Raw genomic sequence first — 18297 nt, forward strand, 5'->3', positions numbered from 1 at the left:
CATATTTTTTCCAGCTCTGGAAAAGTCCATGTTTTTATTCAAGTGGGTGTCCAGACCAAGTGGCTGCAAATAGCACCTTGTGACTAAGAAATCCATGCAGGGGAGTGCAGCTCCAACACTTCCCTTGGCACCTCAGAGATCTTTTGAGAAGAAAACCCCACAACCTTAACCTGAAGGAAAAAATGAGCAGATCACAAGAGCTTCAAGGCAACATGAACTGCAGCAGAAGTCAGCTCAGTGGATATCGTGGGTTTTGAGGATGGCCACAGAAGGAATGGAGGCTGTGGCCCCTCTCAGCCTCTGGCCATGGTGAGTGGACAGCCGAGCGCTGCACTACACAACTCCATTGAAGAACCAGCCAGAGGGGCCCAGAATCTCTTGTATCTAAACAGAGCTTGTCCTGCTTATTCCAGAGGAAGATACATCTTGTTCCTGTTTCATTGAGTCCAGAATGGATACAATTAAACAGAACCACGGCAGTCTGATTTCAGAATGAAATGCACATGTTGAACTGCAGACAGCTCCACAACCCCCTGGTATTTGAAAGACCTTGAATCAGGTCTTCCATGAGCTCTCAGCGAGGAGAGTATTTGTTTACTTTTGCTTTCCCCCACCCTGTTGCCCTGGAAAGCTCCTAAGTACTGGTGTAGTACAAATAATAATTTAACACAAGATGTTAGGCGGCTGCATGGAGCAGATTGCTCCTAGAAATGAGCTCGTCCATCTGCACAAAGCCTCTCTAATAGCTACCAGACGTAGGAGCTTCTCAGCCTTTGCTTATTTCATTGTACTATTAACTTTACAGCCTCATTATATCTGAAACACTTGCCTAACCAAACTCATTAATTAATTAGCAGCAGGCTGGGAAAGAGGATACTCCTAGGATGGTTCAGGATTGCTGCTGTAGGGAAAGAATAGAGGAGCTCTACAAAGCCTGGAAGAGAAACCAGGAAAAAAGAGGACAAAAGCTGCAGAAGTGGCTAAAAGAAAGCAGATTCCTCCTCACCCTGTTTTGTGCAGCACATAGTACCCAGGGACTGAATCCATAAAAGACAGATAATTAAACAGCTCAGACTCTCCCATCTTCCTCTGACACCCACAGGAAATGTGATATAGGAAATGTGAAAAGTCTACGTGCTCCTATCTTTTTTTCCCCCTTTCTGGCTCAGGAACTGTAATTAAAGGGAAAATCAGCCTCTCTCCTGCCTTGAAAGTGAAGTGGCACAGCTGGTTTTCATCTTGGCGAGCAGGCTCTGTCCTCAGGCTACTAAGTGCTGAGTAATTTTTACCAAGCTCTGTTTGCAGATAAATGATGTTCTTTTCTTAGCTGCTGCCAGGCAAAGCTACAAATACTTGATCTTTTATTCTTTTCCCATAAACTCCTAACATTGAATACTAAAAATGCAGCCAGAGATTTTTTCCACTGCCATTTATTCTCAGCATGGTCACAACTGTATTACAATTACAGACACCCACCCTTCACTGGAGCTCCACTGCAGCTCCTCGTTAACCTGAAGCTTCCAATTAAAGGCTCCTTCAGTTTCATTGATAGTTTGCATATACTCCAAGGACCCACTTCATTTTGGTTTTCCCCCAAAACACATTCCATGAGCAGGGCAACTGCTTTAAATAACTTCACACTAATTTCTGGAAAAGCCTGACAAGCGAGTGCCAGTCTCAGAAGAATAGCCTGAGTGTGCAGTTTGGGGGATTTCTCTCACAACTATAACTATAAAAATATCTGAAAGCTTTTGATTGAATGTGGCACAACCTCTGGGCAAATCCAGTGTGGACTCAGAACAAAGGAAACAACCTAGAAAGGTACAGCACTGGAAACCTGTTCGTGTAGTTCAAGTTTTGTGCCATGTTTCTTACTAAGATCTTACCTGTTCTAAGAAACTGCGTAAGAATTAGTTAAGAATGGTAGAGAAAATAATTTAAAAAAATACTGCTTCATCTTGGCAATGCTGTTCTTCCACCTACCTCCAGTGAGTGAAGCCCTGAACAAGAAGCCAGCACAGAGAGAAGGCTGAAAACTGGTATGAAATACCATGGCTAATTTTAGACTCCTTTCCAGTCATGCAGCCTGGAACAAGAGAGTAACAGTGCTTATAAAAGTACTTGCACACTTTATAAAGATAACACAGGGTTTCAAAACAGTTTTTATTTCAAAGGTATTTTTGAAGTTTAAGACTAAGAGCTTGTCAGACTCCCCAAACAATCCCATGCCTTTGAAGATCACCTTCCCAGCACAGCCCCCAGTCCTATGGAATTACTAGTGACTGGTTTTGTAGGATCAGCCCTGATGCAAGTCAACTTTCTGTTTAAGCCATAAAGGAGGGAAGGAGGAGAAAAACAAATCTGAAAATCAACAGGCATTAACAAAAGAAAAAAAGATGAGGTAGAGGTAACTTTTCTTTTAAAAATGAAAATTTGAACTGCTGCCTTGGTAGCTGTGGCAGAGGGCATTATCATCCCTTTCTTCTGACTGTTACAGTGGGCATGCACAGCTGAAGAACAGCTTCAGCCTGAATTCAGTTTGCAGGTTGTTTCAAAACATGACATAAAACAATCACCACACTGCAAGTGCAGAGTGAAGGGGTCCTGGCCTGACTCTGCTGCTCACTGATCCCTGCTTAGATCCCAGAAATGAGCAGGACAAGATGGATTTGTTTCCAGTTAGGGAAGCTGGGGTGAAGGCTCTGCTCTGAATTCTGAGCCATGGTACAATGTTTCTTGCTCTTGCTGGCCCTCAGGATGGATGTGATGGTCTTCTCTCAGCCTACAGAACTCTGTCTAAACACTAGGGTAAAGGTATTCTGTTGTGTAGTTTCTAATTTTAAGTGTTTTCAAGCATTTAAAATGGACTGTAAACATCTGAAGCTCCAGGGGAGTGAATCTGTGCCATCTTTCCATTATTAAAGTGTTCAGACCCAGGACTGGACTTTGGTCCCAACTGTGTGTCAGGGCAGTGCCAGGAGATGCTGGGGCTCAGTGGTGTTCTGTGACTGAAGTGTGAGAGGGAAACAGTCCATGTTAAACACGCTGCACATGGAGCACTCTTCTTAAGTGCCTTGTAAAACACACAAAACATCGGTTAGAAATACATTCACCACTGCTGACCACACAGGTTTTTATATTTAATAGAAATTAAATTAGTAGCTTAATATACATAATGTGACACTTTCCAGTCCAGTAGTTTCCAATTCCCGCTTTCAAGTCACAGTTACTGTACAAAAATAATAACAACAAAGAGCAACCAAAGAGTAAACACTGTCACTAACACACCGGACCCAGAAAGGCTAAATTTCTGTGGAGCTACACATGCCAAAGGATACAGAGTGCAGGAGCCACGGTGGTGCAGTCATGCAGGAGCAGGCAGGGTGCTGCTGGCCGGCTCACCGCGCTCCGTAGCCGAAGCAGAAGGGCTCGTCCGGCCGGTAGCCGTAGGCGGTCGCCGGGCGCCCGGGAACCGCCGCGCTCTGAGCAAAGCCATCCACTCCAATGCTACAGAAACAAGAGAGAGAAGCTGCAGAGCTTTGTATGGCACGGAAGGAACACCGGTGCTGGTGGTTCCAGCTCCTGCTGCTGATACCTTTTTGGGCTTACCTAAAAACAGAGGCCACACAAAATAAAAAGCAATTGTATTTATTTCAGCTATGCTTCAGGCAGACAAAGCCCCCCGGGGGCTACATCCAAAAAAAATGGACAATGGGTCATGGGTTTTTACACTTTTTTTAAGTTTGATCCATTTGCATATTGGGGGTTAAACTTCTAATTACAGCTTCAGGTAATGAAGTTATTTACCCCAAGTTTGCTTCCCCCCAACTCACTTTTGTTTCCATCTCTTGGGGCCTGAGGCAGTGAGGTGTCCTTGATTCCCAGACATGGAGAGCAATTGTTATGTCTGACCAAAATGGAAAAGCAGTAGCTAGCACTGTATACAGAGATAGAGCTATACACTAAAGAACTGTAGGACTACAAACAGATGAAAAATATACAAGCTAAAATCCTAAGGCATCACTGCCACAGGTTTTGTGAGGAAATTTCATCACACATAGGTTTTGTGAGGAAATTTTGCTAGCTGTGTTCCACTTCTGGACACCACTTCCCTGGTGGAAAATTAAATGCTGTGGAGACATCAGTGCAACTCCAATCAGGGAAAGGCTTTCAGGTCCAAGAGGAATTCCAGGAGAGACTGAAGTCTTCTCTTCCCTCCTTTCACAGATTTACTGGCCAAGGACTTTACTTCCATGACTCAGTGTCTCCCTCTGTACATTACAGTTACCATGTCCTTCAGCTTCTGGCAAAACCTGCTGTAACCCTCTGAAGAGTCTCCTTCCCTGCCTTCAGTCCATTTCTGAGGTGCATGGAGAACACCAGCTAAAAATGAGAATATCTGGTAAAAGATGGTGCTTCTGGTGAGATACAAGACTGGCAGCCAAATGGCAGAAGGAATTAATCACATACTGAAAAGCTATGTACTAATGAGACAGAGTAAGTATTTTTTCATGTAAAACAGCATCTTTTACACCTAAAAAGTCCCACAACAATGAGTTACATACTAAAACACAAGAACTGCATAGGGAAAAGTGGCACATATTTCATGCTCAACAAAAACTCATGCAGGAGGTAGAGGAAAAATGAGCATTGCCTAAGACACTGGATTACTGCCTATTCATAGCTATGTCACTTCTTAGCTTCCCCTTCAGTAGGGGGACAAATGGAAAAGGATCCTGATTTATTGTCTGACTAAAGATGCATTGAAAGGAGCCGAGCTTCCCCTCTAAAGACTGTCAAAACACAAAGAACCAAAGTGCTTTTGGAATGGGGAAAAGCTGAACCTCATTACTGCCAATTATCCATATGGAACATGGGTTATGCAAGAGCCAAGGCTGGGAAAGAACGACCCCTGCAGAAGATGTACAATGGGTGGGCCCCAGGCCCTGGCTCTGCAAGAAGCTGGCACTGCTGAATTGGTTGGGCTGAAAGGGCTCAGCTGCATGGGGGGACCACGTCCATCTCTGCCCTCACAAAGGCACTTTCCTTGGATTGTATCTCAGTGAGGCCCTAGAAAAGGATCCCTGGTGCCTGGTTTCTCAGAAAACAAGTTCACTCATGGGATATCCTGATAGTAGGTGAAGGTGGCAGGTCTGAGGCTGAGATTTGTCCTCTGAGATGGAAGGGACACAACCAATAGCCAAGCTAAAGAGGAAAAAAAAAATCACTGTTTTACTTGGATGTATCCTGAGAAATGCTGTGAGCTGAACGTGCTTTGCATTTCCACATCTGCCCATGTGTATCTGAACTGGCAACACCCATCTCCTCACTCCTGCACGCAGCCATCAGCCCGACCCTGCAGGCTGATGAGCCTTCAGCACAGCAGAGAGCAGCAGAGTGGCCCTGGTGTATCCTGCAGTGGTGCAAAGCTCTGTGAATGCATTCCTCTGGCCACCCATTCCTTCCTGTATCCACTCCAAAGTCCTCTTACCCTTTTCCAAGCCCATTAGGAAATGAGCTGGTGACCTCTGAGGCACCTTCCCCAGATGCCTCCTTTGTACCTGGCAAACAACAGCTTTCTCATTATCAGGCCTGAAGCTTTGAAAGACTCCTGAAAGAAGGGATTAAGAGAAATCCTGTTACTTTGTGTTTATCTCTCATCTCCAGAAACCCCAAACCGAGCAGCCACCTGAGCAGTCCCTGCCTCTCCTCTGTCACTGATATGGAGTGTGCAAAGGCACTGACAGACAGACCTCACCCAGGCTGCCCTTGGCTGCAGGGTCTCCAGATCAGTCCCAGAGCTCTTGTGATCATGCCAACCAGGACAAGCATGAAGCTGACCAGTTTGTTTGGCAGTCCAGAAAACAAACCATTTAACAAAGTTCTATAAACTGATGCCAATTCCTTCAGGGTTCTTTCAGTACTGTCAGTGCCACGAGTTAACCATGTACTAAAAGAAGGCATAGTGGGAATTGGGAGTGCAGGGTCTGCTTCTCTTGTGCTTCTACAAATTCCCAGTGACACCGGAGATATTACACTGCAGAGAAGCAGGACCCTTTAAGGCTACCTTTAAACTCAGGAATTTCATTGCTTTCCTCCAAAGATCCTTAAAACATCTACAGCTGATATATAATGAAGAGCTATTTTAACAGATGCAAAATGCTTTTCTGTTTTTTTCTGATTTTCCATGATGTTTTCTGTGAATATAACAACATCAGTTGTGGATAAGTTGTTTTTACTACAAGTGTGGTAGAACAGGAGCTTTTTTGCCTTTTGCAAACCACTGCACAGCTCATTCTGGAATGATACTCAGGTGAGTGAGGAGGCTGTGGGTGCCCAGGGCTGCTGACTGCAAGTCAAGCTTGCAGCAACCGTGCCCAGGCTCACAGCAGTGCCATCCTCAGGTTTCCTGTGGCAAAGAGGGACACAACAGAAAGAGGAGCCTGAAACCTGTCCTGAACTCCTTTGCACACCCCAAGCTGAACCACCACGGGCTTTTGGGGCAAGGTGTAATAACGCCCTGAGCCACGCGGTGGCAATGGGCCTCTATCCCTGCAGGCTGAGCTCTTCCAGCCACTTCCAGCTCACTTAATCCTCATTCAAAGAACTTCTAAATGTATTTAAACTGATAACGAGAGCAGGGAAAATATGGTTTCAATCACATTCTCAACAAATCAGTTTTTTAATATTTTTTTAAAAAATGTGTAAGTAATTAGGTAAAGATCCCTGGAGTTTAAATTTTGAGGAGTATCAGTTATTTCCAAATGGTTCAGACATATGTTAGTGTCCTGAAGAAAACTGGAAGAGATGGATCAGCTGATAACTGCTTTGGACAGTCAAAAAAACCCCTCAAAAAACCAAAAACAACCACAGAAAATCACATTAAAACACCTTGATCAAATCACTACTCTCTCCTATCTAAAAGTTTCCCTGAAGTAAATGAAGTCTTGACCATGCTTGAAAAAAACTGCCTTCATTTTTGCACGTTAGTGCTCTTGAAGCATGGCAGCTTTGCCTGTTGGGTTGTTTGCACTGGCAGCCTGCAGCACGGAGCCTGTGGGAGCTGAAGGGAAGGGTCCTGAGCCCAGGAGGTGACAGAGGGTGGGACAACCACAGAGCCAACACGTGCCTGGAGAGCGGAGCCTGGCTCGCTCCTGAGGCTACCAGGCCAAGGGCACAACCCACCGAGGTGAGGATGGATTTAAAAACAAGTCCTGATGAATCCTTGCCCCTTCTGCCAAGAACAGCAGAAGGGGAGAGCCAGCAGAGATGGCAGTTCTGCGGCTGTAAACACTTGCTGGATAACGACTGGCCTGAGATCATGATCTGTGCCATGTGTGCTCAGATTTATACCAGCAATCAACCTCAAGACTTGCTCCTAGGAAAAACATTGTTGGCTTTATGCTACGGCATCTACCAGGAAACTCAGTGCTCAGAAGAGCAAGCACCAAGCCTGTCTCCCATAAATTAGGGACACATTGGAGCAACAATCCCCATGCCTGAGCTGGTATTTTTTCCTCCCAGTGCTCACTGCCATGTAAGTGGGCAGCCAGAAGCGCATGCAGCCCTGCAGCTGCAGGATGCCACAGCAGCACAACAGCCTCAGACACAGGGCTCAGGCTGCAGTCACTGCAGGCAGCTCTGGCTCACAGGTCACGCGTGCGCAGCGAGCGCAGCACAGCCGCGCTCTTGTGCAAAGCTCAGCCCCACGCCTGGGGCTCATGGAGTTAAACAGGGAACAGCCCAGCTAATTACTATGTACTGCTAACCTCAGTTGCTGGTTCATTTTGAGACCCTTTAAAATATGAACTGTGTATTTTACCCCTATGCACTCTCTTAATGATTTGTTTTTTTTAGACTGAAATCACTTCCAGCCATCAGTTATACTCGAGGTCTCTACACATGCACTTCTCCAAGCACAAATATTTCTTTTTCCTATTGGTCTGCCAGCCCCTGTCAGAGCAAATTTCACTTTAAACTAAATGCTGTGATACTTAAAACCTCTTGGATTACTCAGGCTGCTAGTGTGATCTATGACCTTCCCCAAATGACAGCTGAACTTTCCAATTTGCTTGTACTGCTAGGGAACTGAGGAACACATGCCGAAAAGGAAAATGTTCCTGATGTGCATGAGTGAGGAGAGATTTCTGAACAGCCCTGCTTATTGATGCTTGCTCTGATTCAGAGCATCCAAATGAATATACCCATGTAGGATCTTAGGTGCCCTGACAAAATTCAATTTGTAAAGACCAGTTTTGTCCTGTCTCTCAACAGGAAATGGCAGCCAGCATCGTGCTGCATCCACAAAACCCTTCTGAACTAGACAGGCTTTGGACTCGATAGAATTCATGGGATGTGTGGAAGGCTCAGCAGACTCCCACAGGGAGCATTCCTTGGGGAATCCTCTGCTGGGGTTTCCATCCAGGTATCTGGGCTGCTCCCCAGGGCAGAGTATCAGGAGAGGCTGGGGAGCCTAGGCTGGGTAATTAACACCTAGGTAATTAACACCTGGGTGCAGAGTGACTGTGGCACTGCACAGCCCCACCCTGTCCACACCAGTGCTCACACTGGGACCAGTGCTGCTGCTGACAGGGCTCTCAAACCACAGCCCAATTCCCAGGTACTAATTACTCCAGCAGGGCCTCAGAAAGGCAAGTCCAGCATCACTGGGGAGATTCTTGGTCAAGAGTAAACACTTGAAATCCAACTGAAAGCCCCCCAGTAGGATCCATGGATCTTGGGAGTGATCCCAGCAGGAAGCCCTGCCTCGGAAGCAGGTCTGAAGCAGTTTGGCACACATTGTACCAGACTGTCACTGCCTGTGTAAGTGACAGTGGCCCTGGAAAAGCCTTTGAGGGTGAAATACCAGTTTAAGAGCTCACACTTTAGGGCCAAAATTGAATTTGTTTCGGCCCAAAATTAAGGCACCCTGGAATCACTGCCCCCTGAAAATGAACTGCAAGCTAAACACAGAGTGCTTCCACCAGAGCCAAAATTTCATCTCTAATTCTTTTCATTCTACACTTCTTCTAAAACCCTGTCAATCCTCACTCCTTACTCTGTAACAACAAGCCCTCATGTCTCAGAGGTTCTCAGCTACTCAGTGAGTATACAAGATATATAAGCTTATTAAAAAAAAATCTATTTTATTTTTAAAACAAATCTATAGATTTTTAATTATGTAGACACTCTGCCCAGCCAAATACTACCTGCAACTCTCAACTCATCAGCAACCCTACCAAGTCCCAGTGAAGGACTCACACCCAAAGCTCTCCACATGCTCCAGTGAGCTGCTAGGAGGGTTTATATGCAGGTGTGAACAGGCAGCCTCTGATCACACCTGCAGCTCCCCAAAACTCCTCTTGAGGATCAGAGAAAGGGGAACCAGAGGGGTTCTGTGCCTCTTTCAGAAGCCTGGCATCAGTACAGTTCATAGCAGTCCCACTGTTTCCTCTGTACCTTCTCTGGCTATTACATACACACATACATAATACACTGCCTGTTATTGTTCCTAAAAATCAGTCTTCACTCCCAAACCACCCCCACCTCAGCCCAGGCAGGTGTTCAGAATTTCAGCTGCACATCACTGAAGTCCTACATTTTCTGTTCCATGAACCCACTCACGTGTGACAGTACAGTTCCATCCTGTATTCCCTTATGAACTCTCATGCCATGACCCCCTGTATTCCACAATGCTGGATCCAACTCCTGTGTGTAACAGACAAAACAAATCATGTTCTGATGAACACTGAAGGCTGTACTTTCCCCTCAGGAGGTGCCAGAGCCACAGGAGTGGCACAGCAGTCTCTAATTTCCAGACAAGCACAGCATTATAACCTGTACAAATGAGATGCAGCTCACTGATCAGAACTCTTGCCAACAAGACACACAGAAGTTTGCCAGCACTATTTTTTTCTCTCATCTCAGTTTTTGTTTGTTCCTGAAGTGTTGATGAGAGCTGGTCTGAGGCAAGGACTGCAGTGCAGGGCACTTTAATCACAAAGGGGATGCTCAGCCCTGCCAGCCCAATTAGCAGACTGATTGGTGAATGTTACAGCTCCCTCCCTCCCTCCCTTCTTCCCTCCTGAGGTTTCCTCTGCACAGAGACCAGGCCTGGAAAGGCAGGGGGAGCTGGGGCACCCAGGTCCTGACCCATTGCACAAGCTCCCTGCACAGCAGGTGGGAAATGGCTTGGAATCCCACAGAACACACACAGACCTCCAGCTTCTAAAGCTGCCTGCAGGTATGACACATTTAGCTAATCCTTTGCAGGTACCATGGAACCTTCACACTGGAACCAAGGCTCAGAGCCTCTGAAGCCATGGACTCTGTGGCCTTTGTGCTGATATTCCCTGGCAGCGGAGCACTGGATGGGACCCCATTCTCCCAGCACCAGCCATGGCAGGGTAAAGGGCATCACAAGGGACAACAGGCCTGTTGCTCCTGTCCTTGCTTTAGGTCTAGGGATTTAGATGATGATCCCATTTTCTCCTACAAGCCAGTTACCTCTGGTTTGCCTTCACTGACCATAAATTTTCTGTCCTTCAGAGAAGAGCACAAACCAAGGGTTACGGAGAAACTCCATACAACTGAGAAGCCTTAGGAAAAAACAATGTTCCTTTCTATAATGTCATGTAACTGTAGATTCTCCCACTACTGGTAATGACGTTAAACTAAACCACAAGTCTCCTAAATTCTGCCTCTCATGACCCCAAGTTGTTCTCCCCTATCTCTGAAGCTTTTTTTTTTTCATGCTTTTTATTCTTCATGCTCAAGTGGGAGGGGAGTTTTGTGGCAGTGTCTGTGACTGTGCCCAGTGCATCAATCACCCAGGACCATCTCTACAGTAGCATTAATGTCCCTTAAATAGTAATATTGTACCTGCTCACAAGGCAGAAAATATCCAAATGAACCTGTGCAATAATACTTTAGCTCCCTTGTGCATCATAACATAGATCATGGATATGATCATGTCTCTCCTTCCTTGTGATCCAGCTTTCTTCAGTACTTAATGACTTAAAGTTTCCAATTGCTTCTGGACTTGTTGCCCAGTTGTATCTCAGCACAATACTGCTGTTTCTCCCATTTAATTACAAACAAATGGAAAGCTGACAATGGTGGAGAAATGAGCACTGTGTCTTCTGTGTCAGGCTCCAGCTATGCACCAAGCAATAACCACGCCAAAATTCACTGGGGGACGGCAGCATTAAATAAAAATATTTCCCAACTGAATAGTAAGAAAGCACTGAACCAAAACCAAATGACCTTGCTTAGCCAAATTCAGTGTGAGCCTTGCTTGAAAGCTGTAGCTCCTGCCATCCCTGCTCTGCAAACACAGCCTGGGATTTGGCCTCAGTTTCTTGCTCTGTCAGTTACCTGCTGTGTGATCCTGGACAAGTTGCTCCTTTTCTCCATGACCTCAGTTTCCCATTGGAGTATTGGAAGAGAAAACACCCCAGACATTAAAGACAGCCAAATGACAAACTACAGTAATGAGAAGACTCAAATTAGACTGACATAGACAGAAAAGACTTTTGCTTATTCTGTAAAACACTTTAGGGGGGGAAAAAAAATTTCTGCTCTGCTAGAAAGGCAACCAATCCCCAACAGAGCCAGGGGGCAAAACAGCAGCTCAAAGGCTGCAGTTGTTCCATGCAGCCACGTTGCTCCTGTGAAGAGCATCAGGAGAGCTCCTGCAGCATTCCTGCAGTGAGGCTCACAGCTCTGCCACACAGACAGGGAGTTTCTCAGCCATTCTCTACAGGATTTCTTAAAAGGTCAAGTGCACAGACAGAGCTGGAACAGAAATCAAGAGCTCTGGCTTTCCATTCTAAGCCTGACAGAAACACCTCCTGTGCTCTTGGCTCAACAACTGTCCAAACCCACTGATTAGATACAACCATTTCTTAAGAATTAATTAAGAACCAAAACAAATAAAAAAGCCCCAAGGAACAAGCAGTAAAAAGCAAGATGTCCTTTCCTCCCCCTCTCTGCTTGCACAGTCCAAAGGGCCAACTCCATAAACTGAAGAGTACATTGCTTTAATCTGAGCTAGGGCTAGGCCTGGCTTGGGAAGCTTTCACACCTCTCTTTCAATTGTCTCCAGCAAGCTCAGTGTTGGCTGGGTACAGAACGCTTCAGGCAACTGCCTGAGCAAAATAAGATGCTGAAGTTTCACAGAGATGACTGGTGTCACTGACCACATCAGGATCTGCTCCAGCTTCCACCAGCCTTCCCATTTCCACACAGGAAGTGTTCCTTGCTTCCTTGCTAGAGCAGGTCACTGAAAATGTACTCAGACACAAGCAGCTGAAGCAAAAATGCAGCTTTTTGGTGCAGAATTTTCCCTTTAACTGTTTATACAAACCCCTCAAGCCCAAGCACAGACACTCAGTTCTGTCCTTGAACACAAATGGGGACAGAAGTCCCCTGTTGAGCACCAAAGCAAGGCCACAGGGCACTGGTGACACTGTGCTGTCTGCAGGGCAGCCCGGTGGGGATGAGAATCCAGATGTGGAGGGAAGGAGGGTCAAGAAATCTGTTCTGCTGCTCTGCTGCTGACTTGCAGCTGCAGCCAATAAAAGCTTTCAAAGCCTTTCTGAAAGTTAACATTGCTGGGGGATTTGCAGCGCTCGCTCGAGCACACACAGCAAATGCAGCTGCAGTGTTACTACTGCTGAAGAAACTTTAAATATTCTTTTACCACCACAGATGATTGTCCTGATTTCAAACACTTTTATGTATCAGCACAGGGCCCTATCCCAAATCAGCAAAGATTTTAGTGAAAATCAAGCAGAAAATAAATCTCAATGTCTCTTAATGATTTTTTTTTTCCGTTGGAATAACATTGGATATATCAGGAAACAAGGCAGATACAAATACAGACAAGGAATGTGTTCTTGGAGATCTATATCTTGGAGTAGCATTATTATATAAAAAAATCAACTTAAACAAATGAAAAATCAAATGTTTCCAGACCAAAAAGGTTGATCAGAGAGTATTGGAAAAAATAAAATTTAAAAAAAACTCAAAATCCCAAAAGGCAAATAAACTCTGTAAGCCAATTTATTATTTTTTTACATCTCAGAGTTAAAAAAACCATTATCTTGGTTTTCCAGAGGGGAAAGAGTGGATCAGTCTTTGGAGTTAGATGGTTGAGGCTGATAAACACAGAATCAGAATAAAATTTTAGAATCAAAACAATTCTAAGTATTTGGCAAAGCAATTAATTTGACATATTAGTTTTTATGCTAGAGACTTGCTCAGAGCACATGTTCAGTTCAGATAATAACCACAAGAAATATCCCACTGATATATGGGTCTTTTTAAAACTCCTCATTTTAAGTTTAATTTTGAATCCTGTGAGCATGCTTAAACCCAGCACACAAAACACCCCTCACTTTATTACAGTTTTAAATCTTTCTTCCAGATCTGGCCTTGCAACCACTTGTCTTGATAAAATAGGTCACTTGAAAAAGGAAAGCTCAATAAAATGAATTACAAAACCAACAAGATTAAACTGATTGTGCTGTTTTTGTACAGTGCAGCCGAATTCTGCAAATATGCTGCTGGCTGTGGCTTGGCATTTAACAGCATGTGATCAGTGAGAAGGAGGAAATTTTATTCTCATTAACTGTTGCAGATTTACTGCAGTGAAAAAGGGCTATGTAACCTGAGAAGTGACAGAATGGAAAGATCAAAGCAGCAGTCTGGAAACTAAATAAACCTTCTGGCTACTTCCTGCAAGGAAAATTCACTCTGGCAATGTAAAACAGAGTCCAGTTAAAAACTACTCTCAGTTTTATGAGCTGTCACAGCAGCTTGAGTGGTTTGGACCAGTCAAGTTTGGAACATTATATTTCCTTGTTTTTGTCTCAGATACTTCTGTAAGCAGTTTTATAGTTTCTTTTTCTTTTTTTTATTTTTAAAGAGAAAAATAAAATTCTTTTCTTTTGGTTGAAATCGAGAAGGTCACAGCTAAACTCATTAAAAACAAGCAGGTCTTCATTTGCACATTCCATTCCCCTTTACTACATTTTAATATTTTACTTTGAGATTTATAAGCAATGTACATTTGCTTTAATAACTCTTCCGCATTCTGTTCACTTATTGTTTAATATAAGTGCAAATCAGTTTACAGAGCCCAGATGGCTTGTAACCAGGGAGCCAGTCTATTCCTAGTAGCACATCTGGAGGGACTGAGCAGCAGACAGAACGTGGGAATTAATTAATGTTACATTTCAGAAGAGACAGGCCCAGGTTTGGGGGATTTTTTGGTAAGACATTCCAAAGGACTTAAGTTCACTGCTACAGCATTTGGGTATTCTTTTAAAATTCTTAATAGCCACCTAAACCATGATGGTTAAATGAGGCCAACTGCAGGTGGAATATAATAAAATGCAACTAAAAAAATGTAAAAAAATAAAGTGACTGCAAGTAAAAGAGGCCCAAGTATCCTGTATTCCAAAAGAGCTGAAATGCATTAAAACCTCAATACTTACTCTCTTCCCAAACAGCATCTGCAACTTGCTGAAAAAAACTGCTATTTTAACTGTGTTAAAATATTCCCCAGTAAGCTATTTCATCTCTCCCATACTGCTGCAATTGTTGGAACAATTAAACCTCTCTTACAGTAAATGAAACAAGGGCAACCTGATCCTTCCCAGCTCCAGACCACACACCTTGGCGAGGTGGTGTGGTCTGGTCACTGTGGGAGCAATCAGGAGAGCCCTGCCCTGCTCCAGCTCTGGCACCTGACTCTGCAGGAGGAACTGCCCTTCTCCTGCTCCAGCTCTGGCACCTGACTCTGCAGGAGGAACTGCCCTTCTCCTGCTCCATCCCTGGCAGGAGGAACTGCCCTTCTCCTGCTCCAGCTCTGGCACCTGACTCTGCAGGAGGAACTGCCCTTCTCCTGCTCCATCCCTGGCACCTGACTCTGCAGGAGGAACTGCCCTTCTCCTGCTCCATCCCTGGCCCCCTGTCTCTGGAAGAGGAACTTCCCTTCTCCCTCCCTTCCCTTCTCTTCCATCTCTGGAGGAGTAACTTCCCTTCTCCCTCACCTGTGCTTTCCTGCCCACTTGGCTATCAGCTCTCAAGGACTGTGGGCATTGGCTGTGTGTGTGGGATACAGGGAGAGCTGCTTGGGGGAACGGAGGGGGAAAAAGACCCCACCCCAAAAAAAAAAAAAAAAAAAAAAAAAAAAAAGAAACCAAACCCAGCTCTAGTTTAGTACAGATGCAGAAACAAATTACTGTAAGACACAAAGAAATTCAAGCTCTCATTCAAAGGCTCTCAGCAATGAACCTTCCTGTTCTGGAAGCACCACTGCCACATGTCAGTACTGAAGGGGAATAACTACACAGTGAATTTTGGGTCATTTTAGGCCATGATCCAGGCAGCACCTGAAGCAGTCAAGTGAAGTCTTTCAATAAACTTGTCCCAGACTGTGACCAAAACCCTCCAAAAGGCAGCAGTTCCCACTTCCTTCTCACATTCTTTTAGATGCAAAATCTCAATTCCAGGGCTATGTAGCACCTGCATAGGCACTGAGGAACAAAACATCTCTGCCAGTTCCCCAGGAATAGTCAGTGCATTTAACTTCTACAAAACTAAACATGTAGGCACAGTTAGGATAACAGAATATGACAAAAAAAGGTGACTCTGCTGCCACTAACAAGATTTCTGTGGGATTAAAAAAAATAAATACATAAACCAACCAAAACAAATTTCCTTATTTGTGTCCAGGAACTTCATTGGTTCTGGGCTTTTCTTTAAGGCCTTTTCAAATTCGTTTCAGTGGGATTTACAATTTGCTAATACTGATGTGTGATAAACTAATAAAACCTGCCTGCAAGGTTATAGGCCCAATTTACTAATAAAACCTAATTTAATTCTCCTGGGAAATGCAAATTAAATAGTGTCCAAATGGCAGAAGCTGAGTACAGCTCTGCTGAACATATTGCAAAGGCAACTAAGTTGGGTTTTGTTTTTAAAATAAGGTTTAAATATGGAAAAGAAGTACTGCACAGAGCTGTAAGAAATATCATTATGGTAAAATGGTTCAAAGTAGAATCATCTTGTAATAGTAATTTATACTCTTTCAGGTTTTCTTTCCATTAATTAAAATATTTTATACTCACTATATGTCCACCTCTAAGACAGGGAAGTATTACTGCCTCTGTTCAAGTGAGGAGGAAAGAGATGTGAGTACTCCCAGCACAGATCCTGCATGAGAACATTTTTTTGTCTAAAGGAGCATGGAACAGTTTGCTCTGCCACTGATCCCTGCTGCTGTTTGCTAACAGAGTGGGTTTTCACCCTCAGACACAGCCTGCAAGATGGTTCTTACCTCCTGAGAGGCTGGGAAGAGAATGTTCCAACTTCTAAATAAACTGTGCTGAACTTTACTGAAAATAGAGGATGGCTGAGACACACTCCCTGGCAGGGTCACCAAGATCACCAAATCCTTCAGTCCTTTCCTTTGGCAAATTTAATTGAAGATGAGGATCTGTATGGAATATAGCTCTAAATGTCCAAGTAGGATGTAAGTTACAGGTACAACCATTTTAAAGCATTTTGATAATCATTCACGAAGTGCACATTTGCCAGCACCAGCTGCAGTTCCTGTAGCTGACCCAGATGGGAGGTGTTCAGCTGGGAATTCAAACCACAGTGCAGCAATCAGTGGCAGTGAAAGGCTACAGCTCTAGGTTTTTCCACCATGAAAACTCCCACCTGATTCTCATCAGGGTTTCCAAGTGAAAAAAGGCCATAGATAGGAGCATTCTTGCCATTCAGTGTGGACTTGTAGCACGTGCAGACATCACAAATGGTTAGCTCAGCTACAGATAAGCCAAGTCCCACTGAGAGTGTTGGAGCACCAGGAGCTGTGGCCAGGTCCTGTCTCCATCAAGCCCAGACACAAGAGCCTGGCTGTGCACCCTGGAATTTGCCAAGAGCAGCCACAGCTTCCCTGGGGCCAGCACAGAGCAGCCTGCAAGGGCCTGGCTCCAGGCACTGAGCTCACACAACATCCCAATGACCTGCCATGGCAAAAACAAGACATGCAGGCACAGCTTAAGGCTGTAAATCCAGGCAAGAGGAAAGATGTTCCACCAAGGACAGAGACGTGCAGTCACCCCATAAAACTGGGTGTGCTTGACATGCCAAACCTCACTGCTTCCTGGGAAGAAGCCTCAGTCACATCTCTGTTGGGAAGAGCTGGGAGTGCACATGCTGGGAACAGCACACAGAAAGGCCTTGTCTCACAAAATGAGGGTTGAGCAATGGCAGCTCTGCTGCATTTTGTAACAAGGTTAAAGGATCCTGATCTGGAGAAAAACTTCCTCAGGGAAAAAAAGAGTTCTGGCCAGCTCTAGCATTCCTAACTATTAATCTTTTCAAAGCTACAGACTGAGAAGATTTGAGAACTCTGTTGAGGATATTAACCATAAATTGGCTTTTGCACTCAGTTTGTACCATTACCCAGTCGTAGCTGGGAAAGGTTAAGAAGTGGCCTCTTCCCCAAGGGGCAAGAAAAATACCGTGGCTATCTCTATTATAAGGTATTTAGCCATCACTATTATGTTTGTGTCTTAAGAAAGTAATTAGTCTCCAGAAGGTGATTAAAATTTGATGAATGACCACAGATTCTGGAAGATGTCTTTCAGCTGGTCTTGATCCCCTGCAGCTCAGACACTAAGCTGTCATCACATCAGCCAAAGGTGAGGGATTTTTGTTTGCCACAATCATAAAACTTTCACTCAATATTAAGCCTTATCAGAACCAGAAACCTTGAATTCAGATTTTAATAACAGATGAAAATTTCAAATCTATGCCTAATGCCCATCTGCTTCTGAAAGACAGTAAGATGATTCAAAGCTGGTAATCTAATCACAAAAATCTTTTCCTAGCCAATGAAAAAAACCTGGATAGAAGCTGTCAAAACAACCTCCTCAGCCACATTTTTTCTGCTGAATGGAAAACATACCTTACAATCTGTCTGCATTATGCTCCAAACCTTTGAGGAAAACAAGAGATGCTGTTTATGGACTTTATCACTGCTCCTGTGGATGTTACATTCTGAAATAATTCTATTTATAGGCCTCATAGGTAACAGTACAACTCCACTAAGAATATAGTTCAGGGATAAGAGCTGTAAACAGAAGCTGCAGAACACACAGGCTAGATCCCCAGAAACAAAGCATTTCCCAGGGTGGCACTATCAGAAAAATGGCAGCTGCCCAGGTCTTCACTTTTGTACTGCTTCATGATGACAAATAAGAGAAATAACAATTA

General features: G+C 44.4%; 1 protein-coding gene across 3 annotated transcripts in view; it reads right to left on the reverse strand.

Annotated features, from left to right (window-relative positions):
* Positions 1 to 2149: 2149 nt before the first annotated feature.
* KIFAP3 (kinesin associated protein 3) overlaps positions 2150 to 18297 on the reverse strand; it is a 68134-nt gene continuing 51986 nt past the window's right edge. For 2 of the 3 annotated variants that reach the window (XM_041479088.1, XM_041479087.1), the window contains exon 20: positions 2150 to 3507. In XM_041479088.1, the coding sequence (XP_041335022.1) occupies positions 3399 to 3507 (109 nt within the window). In that variant the 3' untranslated portion in view covers positions 2150 to 3398. The remainder of the gene's footprint in view (positions 3508 to 18297) is intronic. The other variant, XM_041479089.1, reaches the window with a different exon arrangement.

The sequence above is a fragment of the Pyrgilauda ruficollis genome, unplaced genomic scaffold (genome assembly GCF_017590135.1).
Source record: "Pyrgilauda ruficollis isolate IOZ18807 unplaced genomic scaffold, ASM1759013v1 scaffold47, whole genome shotgun sequence".
NCBI lineage: Eukaryota > Metazoa > Chordata > Aves > Passeriformes > Passeridae > Pyrgilauda > Pyrgilauda ruficollis.